General features: G+C 39.8%; 1 protein-coding gene across 1 annotated transcript in view; it reads left to right on the top strand.

Moving 5' to 3' along the window:
* Positions 1-17952, top strand: part of LOC139737632 (uncharacterized) — a 162470-nt gene extending 144518 nt beyond the window's left edge. Inside the window, exons 9-13 of the mRNA XM_071648306.1 lie at positions 1610-1690; positions 2283-2498; positions 5887-6059; positions 8881-8924; positions 15513-17952. Coding sequence (XP_071504407.1) covers positions 1610-1690; positions 2283-2498; positions 5887-6059; positions 8881-8924; positions 15513-16663 — 1665 coding nt within the window. The 3' untranslated portion in view covers positions 16664-17952. The remainder of the gene's footprint in view (positions 1-1609; positions 1691-2282; positions 2499-5886; positions 6060-8880; positions 8925-15512) is intronic.
* Positions 17953-18250: the final 298 nt, after the last annotated feature.

The raw sequence follows: 18250 nt of genomic DNA, 5'->3' as shown, positions 1-18250 counted from the left end.
AAAGAGCATGCAATTCCACGAGGAATTCATCGCCTATTTGATGAAAATTGGTTTTGAAATGGCTGATATATCCAAAACAGAGCAATTCTGATAAGTGTGGGACCCACACTTTATTACGATCGCTTTGTTTTACTTTGTTTTGGGATGTTTCAGTCATTCCAAACCAGATATTCATCAAATAAACTTTGAATTTCTCTTGAAATGATATGTTCTGTACTCTTTCATTAGTGTCTTCTTGGTATCTCCCAGAAAGTTAAAAGCCCAATTCTCATCTCCACCAATAATGTTACATCCCTTTAAGACTGATGGAAGAATATGACTTCAGTGAAAAAATGAACAAAGACAGATAACATTTAGGGAGGGTACCTCCCTGGTATGCCTTTTGTCGCGGTCTCTCTCTCCTAGCCCGCCTCACCGCTGAAATTGACACACCCATACTATTTTGAAATCAACGCTGCTGTGAACTCTATAAATACGTGCTCATACATGTTGAAGGCATTTTCATTGCCACAGTAGTGCCTGCTGCTCAAAAAAGTTTGTTTGCACAAACATCAAATCACAAACACAAACAGACACATGTACGCATACAGGCACACGTATACACACAGACAAACAAACCACTACCACTATACAACCACTACACATGCACAGTTTCTACATATTGTATTATTATACTCCAAACACACACACACACACACAGCTATACGGAAACTCATACACAAGTCACTTATTGTACGCACCTACAAATCATGCACAGCACATACCATGCAGCTCCCAACAAACACACACACACACACACACACACATGCGCATAACTTACCAGTCATACCCATCCCACCGAAGCATAACACCGGAGCAACCACCCCGAGCCGGGGGCGACAATCTTTGACGGGGCGACAGTCTTTGTCGCAACAATTTTTTGCCATCATAGATTGTCGCCATCGAGGTCAAAAATTGGGAACTGCACAAGCGTCACAGATTGTCGCCAGACCACAATCTTTGCCGAGGCGACAATCCTTGACGCCAACTTCGTCAAGGATTGTCGCCCCGAGCCGGGGGCAACAATCCTTGTCGGGGCAACAATCCTTGTCGCAACATGTGAAGTCTCAAATGTCAAGGTACAATGCTTGTGTAGCATAGTCATTACATCATACCAGTCACATTAAGCCTGATTTGACCAAGCTTTTTATGAATTTATATATCAACTTTTTCCCTTGGGAAACCAGGTGCTTCATGTGAAAAAGCTCTGAGTAAAGACCATGTCATGGCAGCAGTCATTGAGGAAAGTGGTATCCTAAGTTATGATTCTGGCTTTAAAAGCCATTTTGTGACTGAAACACAACTAATAATGGTATTATCTTGTTTTTTTAAATGTATGAATGTGGAAACTAAGCTATTTTGTAATGAAGTGCATCCTTTGCCACAGGAAAGCTTCTTGAATTTGAATGAGCATGAAAATTTCTTCTGTCATGGCACTTCACAGAACTCAAAAACTTCTCTCTTCTAACATTGCCCTATCAATATTTTGTTAAAGTACAATTCTGGAAGCAGCGTAGGGAAGAATGTATGTGAGTAACCTCTTTTCTTTTCTTTTTTTTCCTCAATGTAGGATTACTCAGCAAAGAGAAAGGAAAACTATGACATGGTCGAGGCAGAAATCCAGGCCATGCGGGAGGCATATGAAAGCAGGGTAAGCATGAGAGATGAGATGAACAAGACTGCATTAACTGTAATTTACCACTTCCATCGTCATCAACAGAATAAGAAATATTCAGAGATAATAATTAGTTTTCCTCCCTATTACCCCATGGTATGTGTGTCTGAAATTTGTTGGGTTTTGGTCTGTTGATTTATAATTTTGTATTTTCAGATGTTGAGCACCTCCCTTTGCAGGAGTTTATCTGGTAGCCCCATTATAGACTTTTGATGATAGTAGTTGTTTTACAGAAACTCACAGTGTAAGTAAGCAAGTGAGATTTTGGGGTCCTATTAAGAAAGTGATTTTTTTTTCCCTCTGTGATCAAATCAAGTGATATCAGTGAATTTACACTTGTTTCAGTGTCTCTCATGTACCTTCAATAGTTGTTGCAGAATTATCAGATGTAAAGGTACTATCTTTGTCATGAAATTACGCTCTATTACTGGAATTCATCATTCATTGAGTGTAAATACCCCATTGACATGATGTGTCATAGTGAATTTTCAGACTTTGACAGTCAGTACATCTTTTCACATACTGAACCCAGTGTAGAATATCAACACGTCTTTATGTCACTCCTCAGAAAGCGGCGGGCAACGACCCATCTCAACCACTGCCGCGATCGTCATACAATTTCCTCGACGATCCCCGCCGCTTTGGCCCTGCCCAGCAGGACTCCCGTGAAGGTGACAGGCACAAGTCTAACAGGCGGAATCAGCGAAACTGGGGAGGACCAACAATCAACGACGTTCGCTCCAATATGGCCAGACAGAGAGACAGGCCCCCACCAAGACAACAGGTATCACTTCGTTTTGTTTATATATTTTCTTGAATCGCAGAGAGAGTGGAGGTCATCACAGTGGACTCTCGTTATGACGAAGTCCTCAGGACTGACAAATTTTTTCGTCATATCAAAATTTCGTTATAACCGAACAATGAACAATAAAGAACAAAGAGTGGATAATTTTGCTTACTTCGTTGTAACCGGAATTTCGTTATAACCGTGTTTGTTATAACTGGAGTGCAATGTACTTTCTTGCCTCTCTGCTGGCTAATACCAGATAGGCCACAGGCATTTTTTCAACTTGTAGTGATAAGCCATAGCAGCCAAGGGTCATTATATGTACGCAGTGGTGGCAGAGATAGCAGCTATTCATTATTTTTTTCGTCATATCAAAATTTCGTTATAACGGAACAAATGAACAATAAAGAACAAAGAGTGGATAATTTTGCTTACTTCGTTGTAACCGGAATTTCTTTATAACCGTGTTTGTTATAACTGGAGTGCAATGTACTTTCTTGCCTCTCTACTGGCTAATACCAGGTAGGCCACAGGCATTTTTGTCTCGCCCACCGGAGGTGAAGGCGAGACTAAGGGATCCAAATGGCGTCCGTCCGTCGTCCATCCGTCGTCCGTCCGTCGTCTGTCGTCCGTCACAAATGTTAAAGTTTACCTGCAAGACTCTCTTATGATGCATAACTTGGCAACTGTTACAGCAATGGCAGCCACACTTGGGTGATAGAAGCACTAGGGGTATCTTCATGTTATGGTGTTGTCAGAGGTCATGTGATGATGTCAAAGGTCATTTGAGGTCATATATTAAAGAGTATGTGCAAGACTCTCTTTTCTACGTTAAAGTTTACCTGCAAGACTCTCTTTTGACAAGTAACTTCACATAAGTTGCTTGGATTACAACCTAACTTGGGTCATAGATGCACTGGGGGTACCTTCATGTTATGGTGCCGTTGGAGGTCACCGGATAAGGTCAAAGGTCATTTGAGGTCATACGTTAAAGTTTACTTGCAAGACTCTCTTATCACATGTAACTCGACACATGTTGCTACAATGGCAATCAAACTTGGGTGATGGATGCACTGGGGGTACCTTCATGTTATGGTGCCGTAAGAGGTCACATGATAAGGTCAAAGGTCATTTGAGGTCATACGTTAAAGTTTACTTGCAAGACTCTCTTATCACACGTAACTTGACACATGTTGCTACAATGGCAATCAAACTTGGGTGATGGTAGATGTCTCTTGGGAAGTTGAAGGTAACCACAAGGTCAAAGGTTGCAGACAGGGGTCAGCGAACTTTTAGGGCCCAATGTTAAGTTTTTAGGGCGCATTTCGTTTATGGCTCATAACTTTTGATCCCTTTGTCCGTTTGTGACCAAACTTGGATGGAAGATGTCCCTTGGGGAGGTGAAGGTCGTCACAAGGTCAAAGGTCACAGACAGGGGTCAACAAACTTTTAGGGCCCAATGTTATGTTTTTAGGGCACGTTTTGATTGTGGCTCATAACTTTTGATCCCTATGTCCGTTTGTGACCAAACTTGGACAGTAGATGTCCCTTGGGGAGTTAAAGGTTATCACAAGGTCAAAGGTCACAGAAAGGGGTCAATAAATTTTTAGGGCCCGATGTTAAGTTTTTATGGCGCGTTTCGATTACGGCTCATTACTTTTGATCCCTTTGTCCGTTTGTGACCAAACTTGGATGGTAAATGTCCCTTAGGGTGTTCAAGGTCACCACAAGGTCAAAGGTCATAAGCAGGTCAATTAACTTCTGGGAGTTATAAAAAATATTAATTCCTTGTGCGCAAATGGGCGAGACACAATTTGGTGATTGCCTTGTTTCAACTTGTAGTGATAAGCCATAGCAGCCAAGGGTCATTATATGTACGCAGTGGTGGCAGAGATAGCAGCTATTCATTATTGTGTATTGATAAGCTATGGATGACCAAAAACCATGGTTATTTTTCTCTGTGTGAGCAGAAAAGATAATTATTTTGTTTTGATAATGATGAGCCAGAAACATGTTGACATAGCCTTATCTTAAGCAGACACCAAAAGATAACATGTGGTTTCATGTAATTTCAAACCAGTGATTCCTGATACAATTATGCAGAAGTTAAAGGAGAGTTCTTGTGCAAATCCAATCAAATTCATGCAACCAAGATTGCTGTTTTTAGATACCCAGTGAGGAATTGCATGAAATTACAAATGATACGAAAGTTATTATGATCTGCCAGATATATACATGTATAATAATTTGTCCAATTTTTATTGTCTCGCCCACCGGAGGTGAAGGCAAGACTAAGGGATCCAAATGGCATCCGTCCGTCCGTCGTCCGTCACAAATGTTAAAGTTTACCTGCAAGACTCTCTTATGATGCATAACTTGGCAACTGTTACAGCAATGGCAGCCACACTTGGGTGATAGAAGCACTAGGGGTATCTTCATGTTATGGTGTTGTCGGAGGTCATGTGATGATGTCAAAGGTCATTTGAGGTCATATATTAAAGAGTATGTGCAAGACTCTCTTTTCCATGTTAAAGTTTACCTGCAAGACTCTCTTTTGACAAATAACTTCACATAAGTTGCTTGGATTACAACCTAACTTGGGTCATAGATGCACTGGGGGTACCTTCATGCCGTTGGAGGTCACAGGATAAGGTCAAAGGTCATTTGAGGTCATATGTTAAAGTTTACTTGCAAGACTCTTATCACACGTAACTTGACACATGTAGCTAAAATGGCAATCAAACTTGGGTGATGGATGCACTGGGGGTACCTTCATGTTATGGTGCCGTAAGAGGTCACATGATAAGGTCAAAGGTCATTTGAGGTCATACGATAAAGTTTACTTGCCAGACTGTCACAGACAGGGGTCAACGAACTTTTAGGGCCCAATGTTAAGTTTTTATGGCGCGTTTTGATTATGGCTCATAACTTTTGATCCCTTTGTCTGTTTGTGACCAAACTTGGATGGTACTTGTCCACAAGGTTGGGGAGTTGAAGGTCACCACAAGGTCAAAGGTCATAGGCAGGTCAATGAACTTCTGGGTTTGTGAGTTAAAAAGTATTAATTTCTTGTACGCGAATGAGGAGACACAATTTGGCACTTGCCTCGTTGACTCTTTGCTCATCTATTGCCTTTACATGTACACATTTCACATAGTGTTAGTAACAACATCATCATAGTGGTAGCACAATGAAACATTTGGTTTGTCATTTACATTTTTTACAACGGATTAGAAGAGTTAATTCAGTAATAGATATTAATCCTGTTAATGTTTCTAGTTTGTTGTCCTCAGATTTAATCTTCACTGATACCAATCTCATGCATAGTAATGTAGTTCAATGCAATAGATCATGTACTCCATTTCAACTCTATCTGATTTACCAGAATGGTCCTCCAAGAAACAAAATGGAGATGTCAGTGCAGATGACGGGCAAGGAAAGAAGAGACTACGAGGCATGGAGGAGAGAGAGGGAAGAGGTGGAGCAGCAGAGGCTGGCCAGACAGAAGGAGACCTCTGGGGAGTGGCGGCGAGAGTGGGACAGGGACAAGGGGGCAGGGTAAGTACATCATTAGCCTGCTTCTTTTGATTTGTCATGACTTCATTGATATCAGTAAGATGTCGCAGCAGACATCGCTCTCCGGTCCCTTCCGACAACAAGCCGACCTTGGTCAGCCGTCACGTCGAGGCCTCCACCGTCCACCTCGCCCAGGTGCCGGAATCTGCAGCAAGCGGGTTTGGGGAGTCACTCGCTGCTGCAGATCCCGGCATCTCCCTCAATGGGTCTCTATTATATAAAACATATACATGTATATTGTCTTACATTCCTTGCGTGCGTTTCCTTAGCAAGAACAGGGGATCTCTTCGTTCATATACCTATAGTGTTATTTATAAATGATACACTTTTTATCCTTTTTGTGGTGAGAACAATTTAAAATGTTTGTTAATCCCCTCTCGCATGAGTCGCCTGCACTTAATTAATACTTATAAATTTGTAGTTTAAATTTATTTTGAAGATTATTATGACTCCCACTTTCTGGCACTAAATTTTACCTTTTTTTTTTTTGGCTTGAAGCCCGCAGGTATACTCATACGTCTTTGAAACCACGATTATATCTGTACAACATTTCTCCGTTGTTTGCTGCAAATATTTTCCTGTATCAACGCCTCAGAGCTCCTTGATATAAACACTATATATTTTTTTTTCTTCTTCTTTCTTTCGAAATATTGATACAGTTATAGTAATTTTATCTATTTTGTAAAACATATCATTGTGTGTGTGCTCTATTCAAATACTGTATATTATTTTGGGTTGAACCATGATATTGGTATGTCTGTGCATGGTTGGAGGTGTATGTATGTGGTTGAATATGTGCATGTGGATGAGTTAGTGTGCGGTACACGCGCGCGTGTATTGTGTAGTTATTTGAGTTTGTTTGAAGAATATGAGGTATTCATCAATATCATATGAGCTCCCTCGTGGAGTCGTAATGAGCTCCTTATGAGCTTCCTCGTGGAGACTTTATGAGCTCCTTTGTGGAGACTTTATGAGCTCCCTCGTGGAGATGGTATGAGCTCCCTCGTGGATACTTGGTATACATTTAATGTTCTTGTTTATATCTCTTTAAGATATATAATGTTTGTTTTATGTTATAAGTGCTGTCTGGGGCAAATTATTTGTATAGGGCCCCATTTCTCTCTCTCTCTCTCTTCTTTCGTTCTTTAAAACAAACAAAAGTAAGATGTACTGCTCTTAAAATAAGCTGGAATTATTACAGCTTGAAGGCATCAGGTTAATAGACAAGACCGAGAATGATGAGTTGAAAAACTTTACTAAAACCTCATCTGTTTGTCAATGTGTATCACAAGCATTGTATTAATAGACATGTTCATGAATGTGTAAATGCCAGAATTTGGTTGTGTTCACTCAGATTGCAAATTGCAAAGCAAAAGAGCATTAATGCTGCACAAAGTCTGAAAAACAATTCCATTTGTATCTAAATTGTGGTAGACAAGTGAGCATAACAAAAGTCACATCGATTCATCAGCATCAATCATACACAGATGTATCAATTCTCGCTATCGCCAATGACGTAAAAAGTACCCGGATGTGGCTTTTTCGTCAAGATTTAGTGCACGTCCGGGACTCGGGCACTTCCGTTGCGGGGCATATTTTGCACAGCGCTAGCGTGCACGTACGTGTACCTTACCTAGTGCCGCGCCGGCCACGGATAGGCGGCTGTACCCGAGCCAGCCAGGCCTGTGTTACATACTGTAGCTATAGCCCCGGCATTGCCCTAGGCCTTGCATGCAGCGCATGCATACAAGCTAGACATACCGGTACTGCTTGATCATTGCGATCGACTTTCACATCAGTCATCTCTGCATACGCTGAAAATAATACTGGAAAATATTCACCCACCTGGATATCGTCATGGAATGCCCTTTTTTTTTTTTTTGTTCTCTGTCGAAGTGCCACGAACGCAATCGGGAACGAATCGTGATTTCGAACTTATCCTGTCTCCGAAGCAATTTCTTCCAAGCAAGTAATGATACCCAGCCCAGTCGCTGTATAAGTATTTTAAAAACTGTGCTTCGCACAGCGTCTGGTCGGGCTACCAAGCAAGTTGCACGCGCTGTGGAGTCACCCGGAAACTCCACCCATGTCACATCTCGCATGCCAGGGATATTTCTGTAGATTTGTTCGTTTATTGTCGTGCGACCAACACATGGCAGCTTCGCAGTAATGAACCATATAGTCGTATTTACAGCAATTTCTCTGGAATGGAGGAATTTCAAATCATATAATAGCTAAAATTCAAGTCGAGGAAACAGTAAGTACACGTGAGATTCAGTCAGTTGTATATATGTAAAGAGCATTAGTCGCGTATCATGCGCGTACGAACAAAAGTGACTTGGCTCCCGAACTATCCCATAATGCACCGTAAATGGCGCTTAAATCAACATCCGGGTACTTTTTACGTCATTGGCGATAGTGAGAATTGACATGAGGAGGCCTTATTTCATAGAGCAGTGATTATCACTCCAATGCTTATTGACAAGCAGAAGGTCAGTTATTTTATGCAAAGTCTGTGAAGAGAGCATTGTTGTATGTTTCTCAATAAAAGTTAATCTGATGAAGGGAACTGAGCAGAATGTGTCTAGTTTGTCTGTTATAGATTTGCCATTATCATTAAAGTCAACAAACTCATTTCAACATTTTATGATGCTTTATGTACCTGTGATCATGTAGCATATAGTTACATTTTAAAGTCAAAACTAGTTGCAGACCAATTCTGTTCTTGTCTTGGACAACATAAGTGAGACATACTCCTCATGCAAAATGGTAATCATATTTATCATATTTGTGTATTCCACAGAGATTCCTGGGAAAACACAAGGGGTGGTTACAGGCAAGGGAGAGGTAAGTTTATACTTTACTGTAGTCTATATCATATAATCTCTTGAGTTGATGGTATGGAAGGGAGATTTAATTTTTATGACATATGTTTCTTGTAAGAGTGCAGTTGCAGTAAAGAAGAAATAGATATTACTTTTGATGTGTCCACAGTGGATATCCAAGAGTTTGGTTCAACAAAGAGTAGAGTGAGAAATCAATGAGAAACAACAGTGGTAAGATTTGGGAAATATTGATTTCCTATGTAATAATTTAGTAGTTATGAACAAACAGGGTAAATTTGTATTTACCCTTTCTCAAGTTTTGGAGTTGCAGTAAATTCCGCCAACTGTATTGTCTTCTGATACCATGAATACAGTACACTCACATACACAAACACGCAATAAAGCAATATCAGTACTTACAAGATATATCAATAGAAGATGTTTTTATGCCTCCGCCACGAAGTGGTGCCGGAGGCATCATGTTTTCGGGTTGTCCGTCCGTACCTCCGTCCGTTCTTCCGTCTGTCCGTAATGAATTTTGTGGACAGCGTAACTAAAAAACCTTTTGAGGTATCCTGATGAAACTTGGCATGTATGTGTATAAGGGGGTGAAGTTGTGCCTAGCAACTTTTGGGTGCACATGCTCAAGGTCAAAGGTCAAAAGGTCAAGGTCAAAGGCTGAAAATTTCACTATTTCCCCCATATCGATGCAATGCCTGAAGATATTTTCTTGAAACTTAGTGTATACATAGTCTAGCAGCCAGAAAAGGTCCCCGTGCACCCCCCCCCCCCCCCAAAGCAAAATTCTACGATATGTTCGAAGATCGTCAGAACCTGTATTTTGCGAATCCGGTTGAAAAAAGAAGTTGCGCGTGCGTCTAATTTGCATATTTCTAAGATGGCCGCCGCCCGTTGCTAGGAGACGGATTCTTTTTTAATAGCTTTAGTTAAGAATATCAAATTACCATAAAAATGGTATCATATTACAGAAAATTAAATTTCCTACAAGTTGATACCCCGTTTTATGGAATAAATAGTTGTTGACATGAAATACTAAGGAAGGAATTATTCTTTTGTACATTTTTCCCAAGAAATATGGAATTCAGCAATGTTTTTTTTTCATACATTTAATATCTGTTTACAAATAACATTGGAATTTTCCTTAGGTTGAACCCCATAAATAAGTATTATTATGTGAAAGCGGGTATTCAATACACAAATTCCTTTAAAATTTACACGACATTAAGGGGAAAAGGTTCAATACGGCTATACAGAAATTTACGGGTAATGTCGACGTCCGTACTTGCGTAACGCGTGTAATAATATAATAATTATTGCAAGTATTAGACCTTATCACCTCTTACATGCAAAATGTTGATTAAATATCATTTAATCTTGTGGAATATGAAAGAGAATTAAATTCCTTATTCGCTATCACCTTTGATCCACTCAGCTTCACTTTTAGTTTACGTCTTTTTCATCAAATAGAGTGAAGGCCTTACGAGAGGTGTAATTTCATGACGGCCGAAACAGGCTTGCCTGGATATGGGTTTTCAACATATTGATATTAATCAAACTTCTCTTCATCAAATCTTATTCATCTGATCATCTTCACACACATACTCACACCTTCAGTATCACACACAGGCATTCATACAGGGGAAATGAATAAGCTCAGTCGTGAATTTCGTGAATGTATTGAATACGCCATTAATGCATTTATGGAACATCAAACTCGAATGCTTTATTTAGATGTCGAAATAAGAGATACATGTATACCGCACAAGGGAAATAATTCTCACCATGCTCTAACATGAAATCAATTTATCTTTATATGATAAGATCGTACACACGTGTTCTCATTCTTTGGTGGTTCGCCAGGTGGTTTTTAGATATATTGCTCATACGTTTATTATTGCCAAGAAACTAATAGATAAATTACAAATACGAAGGAATGGCATTGATAAAAACCGATAGTTGCAAGTCAAATCCAGTCGCTTTCAAATTCTGTTTTTTCTTATATAAAAAATGATTTCATGCTCTTAATTTTATTACATGGGTTGATTTAAATGCAATACAATGTAAACTTGGTTGTTAAATCCATTAGGGGTGACTAATAATCAATATTATACAAAAATGAGAGAGAGAGAAAATGTTCTGGTTAAGTAGACCTTAGTGCATGGATCTATATAAAACATGAGGGAAATGTCAGAGGGAACATTAACCATGCATGCATGTATGTATGTGTGTATGTATGTACGTAACATCCACTGTGTGTATATTATATATATATATATAGTGCGAGAGATAGTTCCCTTCCCAAACATGCGCGGTGCCTCATTGTTGGTTGCATACTAAAAGAAATTAGACTGAGGCAGACGTTGCTCTCGATCTTGAGTCTCCCTTTCATTCAGTCAAGCTTTCGGCCAGTCATCAGGCCTTCCTCAGGATCTACCAACAGAATAGTTATTATCTGAATAACCTGATGTGTCATAATATGTAAATTAAAATTAAGCATTTCATTTAACTCTAACTCTAATAAGAGGTATGTAGGAGGCCCGTAGGATTTTTTGAACGTGTTAGGGGGGGGGGGGGGAGGGGTTCCGTACATAATTTGAGAAAACGGACCTTGGATGTATGTGAAGATGTCGGACTACTTTTTCACTATAACAAATATGGAATGTCTTACCACTGATGTATACAATTCAAATGTTTGTCATTACTATGTCAAAGAATAATACCTGATAAAATAATGTCCGCGAGTGAGCAAGCGCTTCAGAAATTGATTATTTTCATGTCACACACAGAACTATGGCATTTCGTTTCTAACTTACAACAGTAAGTATCTCATTATAGGTAGATACATTTCTTTTGAATGTCTCAAACCGTTAGCACTTACCCGTGCATAAGATAATCAATGCACGTTTAGGTTATATCATCGTTTTCCATCATCAGAGCATCGTCAACAAGGACGCCGGAAGCTTTTAAATGCCCTATAAATGCGACTTTTGTACTCTTGTTTTTACAAAAAGTCCCTATCGTGGCAGGAGGGTATCCCCTCCCACACCCTAACCCCACACGGTTGCTTTGGTCCCTCGCCGAGGATCTCACACTGTAACATAATGTACCCCCCTATTATATAATCGTATAGTCCTTCGCACTAATTATTTTTCACTATATTAAAATTTTTCCTAAAAATTTGCTTTTAAATGCTCTATAAACGCGACTTTTGTCCTCTGTTTTCACAAAAAATCCCTACCCTGGGAGGGGGTATTCCCCCTCTCACACCCTCCCCCGCTCGGTCGCTTGGCTCCCTCGCCGAGGATCTCAAACCGTCACATAAATGTACTCCCGTATGTTATAATCATAGTCCTTTGCACTAATTTTTTTCCACTATGTTTAATTTCCTAGAAATTTGCTTTTAAATGCTCTATAAACGCGACTTTTGTACTCTGTTTTTACAAAAAGTCCCTACGATGGGAGGTGGTATCCCTCTTCCCACACCCTACCTGTACTGAATTCAGTGTTTCTGGGGAAAAATGTGAAAAAAACATAATTCCTTCCTTAATATTTCCTCACAACAACTATTTATCCCATAAAATGGGGTACCAACTTGTAGGAAATTCAATTTTCTTAGATATATGTGACCCTGCACCTCAAAACAAACAAAAAGTCGCCAGACATGAATTTTTAGTTAAGACCATATTCTGAAAGAGCAGACTTTAAGCTTTAAAAAGATGTATAACTCAAACCAAATTGACTCTCCTAACCTATCTAAATATTGGAAAGAAAGCACAAACCCAGGAAAAGTGTGAACTGAGAAAAGAGGCTCTGCAGTACAGTGTCTATTCAAGCGCTTAATCTTTACCAAACCGTGCTGGCTGTGCGATGAATGGGACAAAAAAGAGGAAGTAAACCACCAGAGTAACAACAATGAAGGGATTATCAGATTAAACTGAAATTAAGCATGCCTCATTAACACATTCTGTCCATAATTAATGCCAACTTTCAAAGCAGTAGCATCGTCCTTTCAAAAGTTATTAGAGTTGAAAGTGAAGAGTGTGGACAAGGTTTTTCAGAAATGAAAAAAGAATTCTAAAGGCACACCTAATCACACTATTCTACCAAAAATGTTCGAGATAAACTGCTAAAAAAACACACTTTCCTGTCCGTTTTATGATACCAAATTTTAGCATAATGTAAAAGAAGACCCGCTCTTTCAGAAAATATGAAAAAGTCAAGTTCGGTTAGGTTGACCCATTTCACTTATTTTCAGTCCTCACTCAAAATCAGTGTGTGCGACTTTATGTTCGTTTTGAGGTGCACGGTCACATATCATTTTTATGGTAATTGGATATTTTTAAATAAAGTTATTCAAAAATAATCCATCTCCTAGCAACAGGCGGCGGCCATCTTAGGAATATGCAAATTAGACGCACGCGCAACCTTTTTTTCCGCTGGCGACAACCGGATTTGCAAAATACAGGTTCTGACGATCTTCGAACATATCGAAGTTGGGGTTTTTTTTTTGGGGGGGGGGGGGGGGCACGGGGACCCTTTCTGAGTATTTATGATGTAACTCAATATCGGCCGACATGAACTACACAGATACTTCCCTTCATTTTGTTATGAAAAAAAAAAATAAGATAGCCGTGGTTCATTTTAGACTCTGAAAGGCTATTTAGCAAGTTCTGTATTTCTTAGAGTTTTTAGCATAAGATTCTTTTTTTTTTTCACTTTAATCTTCCAATAAGAGAAAACTGTCATGTCTAACTTTTTTTTAAAACTTTTTAATGTCATATAAGTTGTGATTAATTCTGTGTTCTTGGAGGGAATTCAAAAAGACAAGAAACTGTTGATATGGGGAGCTGAATGGATTGAGTTTGGTAACACAGAATAGAAAAAAACATTTTTATTTCATATAAGGAATAGAAAGTGTAATTTTTCTTTCTTACTTCGCTGATTTCGACGAGATTTGATCAAGAGATAGCAGTGATCATCAACAAACCCCACAAACAGAACATACGCAATTACGCGCGGAGACATTATAACCCTTAAATATTGCTGTAAAACCTATTGAACCATATCCCCTTTGATTTCGTGTAACTTTGAAAGGAATTGCTGTGTTGGAAAGCCGTTTTCACATGATAATAGTGATGTTTGGGGGATAATTTTAGGAAAATTCAAACGTTATTTGGAAATGCATATTAAATGTATGGAAGAGGACTTTATTACCAAATTCCTTTTTTTTGGGGGGAAAAATGTGAAAAAACATAATTCCTTCCTTAATATTTCATGACAACAACTATTTATCCCATCAAATGGGGTATCAACTTGTAGGAATTTTAATTCTCTTCAAAATGATACCATTTTTATGGTAATTTGATATTCTTAACTAAAGTTATTCAAAAATAATCCATCTCCTAGCAACAGGCGGCGGCCATCTTAGAAATATGCAAATTAGACGCCCTCGCAACCTTTTTTCCGCTGGCGAGAACCGGATTCGGAAAATATAAGTTCTGACGATCTTCGGACATATCGTAGAATTTTGTTTTAGGGAGGGTGCACGGGGACCCTTTCTGGCTGCTAGACTAACATGTATTACCCAATTAAAGTTCTGTGGTGAAAGTTTGGGGTCATGAGGTCAAAGGTCAAAAGGTCAAGTAAAATTGTTTACATTTCACTTTTTTCTCTGTATCTTGGAAATTGTTCAAGGTATCTTCATGGAACATAGTATATATGCATGTACTCACTGGCAATGATTATCTAGGGAATTTGGGGTTCATGGGTCAAAGATCAGGGGTCAAAGGTCAAGGGCAACACTTCAAAATTTTACTTTTTCCCTCATATTCATGCAATGCCAGCAGGATTGTTATTATTTTTTAAACTTGGTGTATGCATGTATAACCCAATAGAGATTCTCTGGGAAGGTGGGGGGGGGGGGGGGGGGGGGGGGGTTTGCCAAAAAGGTCAAAGGTCAAAAGGTCAAAGATCGAGTGTAAGTGCTGAAATTACTTCTTCCTCCATATTTTGAAGTGGCTCAAGTTATCTTGAAACTTAGTACATATTTATATATGTTCTGCCTGACATTGATTCTCTTATGAATTTAAGGGTCAAAGGCCAGATGAAAATGGTAACAATTTACTATTCAATACAGAAATTGCACTTTTTCTCCATACCTTGAAAATTACTCAATGCATAAACTTATGAAAGGGTCAAAGTTAAGTTAAAGTCCTTAAATCCCCAAATACATGCTGTCCTATGCATCCAATTAAATCTAGGTCAAGGAAGGTGAACATTCAACACATTTGTGACAAACATGTTATTTTAATATTTTGCCAATTTTATGAAAATGTAATCACACATTGTCTACATGTACTATAGACCTATTAGGAGAATCATGCGTTATGGCGGAGGCATACCAGTCGCCATAGCGACATGTCTAGTTGAAATATTGAATTAAGCTCTTGTTGGTAAATGGTAGGAGAGGGGCAAGTAAGTGTAGCTGCTTGGGAAAATCATGCAACATTCTTTGATATTGCAAATGTTGTTGGATTCAGGATTAGCTCTACTTCATTGTCAAGCTTGTTTACCCTGTCCATCATTACAGGAAATCATTACAGAGGAGGAGGAGGAGGCCCACAGCGAGGTCACAGAGGTCGAGGAGGATATCGTGGGAGGGGAAGGGGTCGTGACTTTTACCATCCCAGTGACAAAAGTTCTGGTGGTCCAATGCCAAAAGAAGACAAACGTGTGGATCCATTGTCTGGTCCAATTGGTCAGTGGCAGGCACCAGCAGCTGGGGAGAACTGGGAGATGGAGATATCACCCAAGAGCAAAACAGAGAGTTGGCTGGCCTCCACGAACTCTGACAAACCTGGCAAGGCCCTCGGTCTGGCCATTGGACAGTGGGAACCACCAGTCCCTGTGGGGGATGACAGTGAAATTCCTGAAGAGGTGCAGCCACCTCCGGAGAGCACCGTGCGAAGAGTGGCAGACGGAGGGGTTGATCAGTGGCCTGCATCGACTGGCCAGGTCTGGAATGGAACCAGCTGGCCGGTAGACAAGCCTAAGTCTGAGAAGGAGAATGAATTGCGGTTAGATCACCTGCCTGAACCACCAGGACACTCCAGTCCCACCTCTCCAAGGAGCCTCGGCAGTCTTCCCACACCCACCATGACAGACTGGGCCACATGTGAGGATAGCGGGGAGGCAGATTTCGGTATGTGGTCAGCCCCTCAGCAGGAGGCTACCTTCTCTTATGATTATCCCCCAGAGGCCGACAGGAGCATGCGGACAGACAAAAGGGGTGGTGATGCGGATGCTGTTGGTAGTAATGGTGGAGGCGAGGAAACTGCTGCAGAATCATCCACTAAGGATGTACCGAAAGTTGAAGCGCTTTCCTTAGAGCAGGAAAGGTCAAATGCAGGAGAGGGAACAACCCATACTCAGTTGGACAGTCCAGAATGTGTGTCTGCCATTGTGGAGGAATGCGAGGATACCGAAGCAGATCAGGCCAAGAGTGGACCAGCCAGCGTTCTGGCAACAGAGGAAAGAACTGATCTGGAGACAAATGTCTCTGTAGAGGAAGCCCCTCAGCAGGAAAGTCCCGAGTCTGATGCAGCTGAGATTGCGGCACACCAGGAAGCACCAACACCAGACAGTGCTCCAGATTCTTCCCATGATGCACCTGAAGCCGAAGCAGCTGAAGATGATGGGAAGGGCAGTGTTACAGGAACCTCCAATACCAGAGAGGAATAAAGGATACCAGCTTGCCAACTGAGGACTTGATTTGCAGGGCATGGCATAGGAAAGTGGAGTTTATGTGTCTTGGTCTTCCAGATGTGAACAGGAAAAAAAACAGCTAAAGTATTGGTTTTTGCTTGAATTGATCATAGCATGAGAGGAATTATGTGTGCACATTCGAAGGAGACAATTGCATGACTGCATGAATACTAACAAAACATTTACCAAAATACACTTATGCATGCTGCCATGTGCGGGAAAGAAAACCAGAATTGGCATTTGAAAGGGAAAGAACTTGCAATGATGAACAGGAAGAAATCGTGTAGTTCTTAATCACGCTATGATATGACGTGATTACAACCATGAAGAGTGCGGAAGAGAAGAGGAATGTTGCCTTGTTGACAATGATGACACCAGTATCATTGAAAAAGTAGTGAGGTTGACTTCATGCCAGAATCTCGCCTCGTCAGAGAGACCCTGCCATCCAAACCCAAAGCTGTTGTCGCTGTTGTCTGCCAGTTACAGTTGCCCTTTTACCATTGCTGGCTTTTAGAGCTCCTCCTTTCTCCAAGCCATTGCTTCTCTTTGTGAAGTATCAAATACATGAAGGCTTAGATTTATGTGTATAGGTTGTAGCAATGGCACTGGTGGTATATCTTCAGAATATATCCTATGTTTTCTGTGAGCACAACATACAAGTATCTATTTTTGTGTGTAATTTTCTAATATGCTTTGCGCTTTGTGTGCGGATACAGTGACACTCATTTTGAATTGACATTTAGATTTCTTTCATTTTTTTGTTTTCGTTTGTGTTTTAAGCATTGTATCCTTTTAATCAGGATATATGCTGTTTCCAAAAAACTTACCTAAAATCAGTTATGTACATAAATTGTGAAAGGCTTGTGAGAATATGGTCTTATAAAGCCTGGAACATGCTAACACATGTGAATGCCAAGCTGTGATTGTAAAACCATGACACCAGAATTTGCAAGCTACTAAGCTGGCATACACAAAATTGCATAGCCTGACAATTAATCTATGAATTTGCTATGTAATCGATGTCAGATAGTCAACAAGTGTATTGGTCAGAAAAAGTAATTTGGGGATGGAGTGAGCAATTGAGGAAGGAACTGTGATTTACATAGACCAAACGGTCATTTGCAATTTACGTTGAGTTTGATATGTAAGGAGAGTTCATATTTTTCATTTTGATATTTTTGGTCAGGCAATAACAGAATCACAGACAGAATAGAGGATAAATGTGTACATAAAAAAATGTTGTCATCTGAGTACAAATTGATTTATGAGGCCAAGTTTGAGTTCAAGAATGAGGCAATATATGCCCAATTACACATATCAGATATATATATATATATATATATATATATATATATATATATATATATATATATATGTGTGTGTGTATATTGTGCCTCTTAGTAAATGGTAGTGTAAGGTTTACAGAGTCTGCATTTTTACTTGATGTGTCTTGTATTTTCCTTTTGCAATCTAACGATGATTGTGACTCTGATGAATATAACACTGTACATATATTTTTCACAGATGTCAGCATGAAGGTCTTGCTGGTTCTTGTATGAAATG

This window comes from Diadema antillarum, unplaced genomic scaffold, assembly GCF_040938485.1.
Source record: "Diadema antillarum isolate AM-2024a unplaced genomic scaffold, OU_Dant_1.0 seq00000697_RagTag, whole genome shotgun sequence".
In the NCBI taxonomy this organism is placed as follows: domain Eukaryota; kingdom Metazoa; phylum Echinodermata; class Echinoidea; order Diadematoida; family Diadematidae; genus Diadema; species Diadema antillarum.
This window is presented reverse-complemented; position numbering and strand designations above follow the sequence as displayed.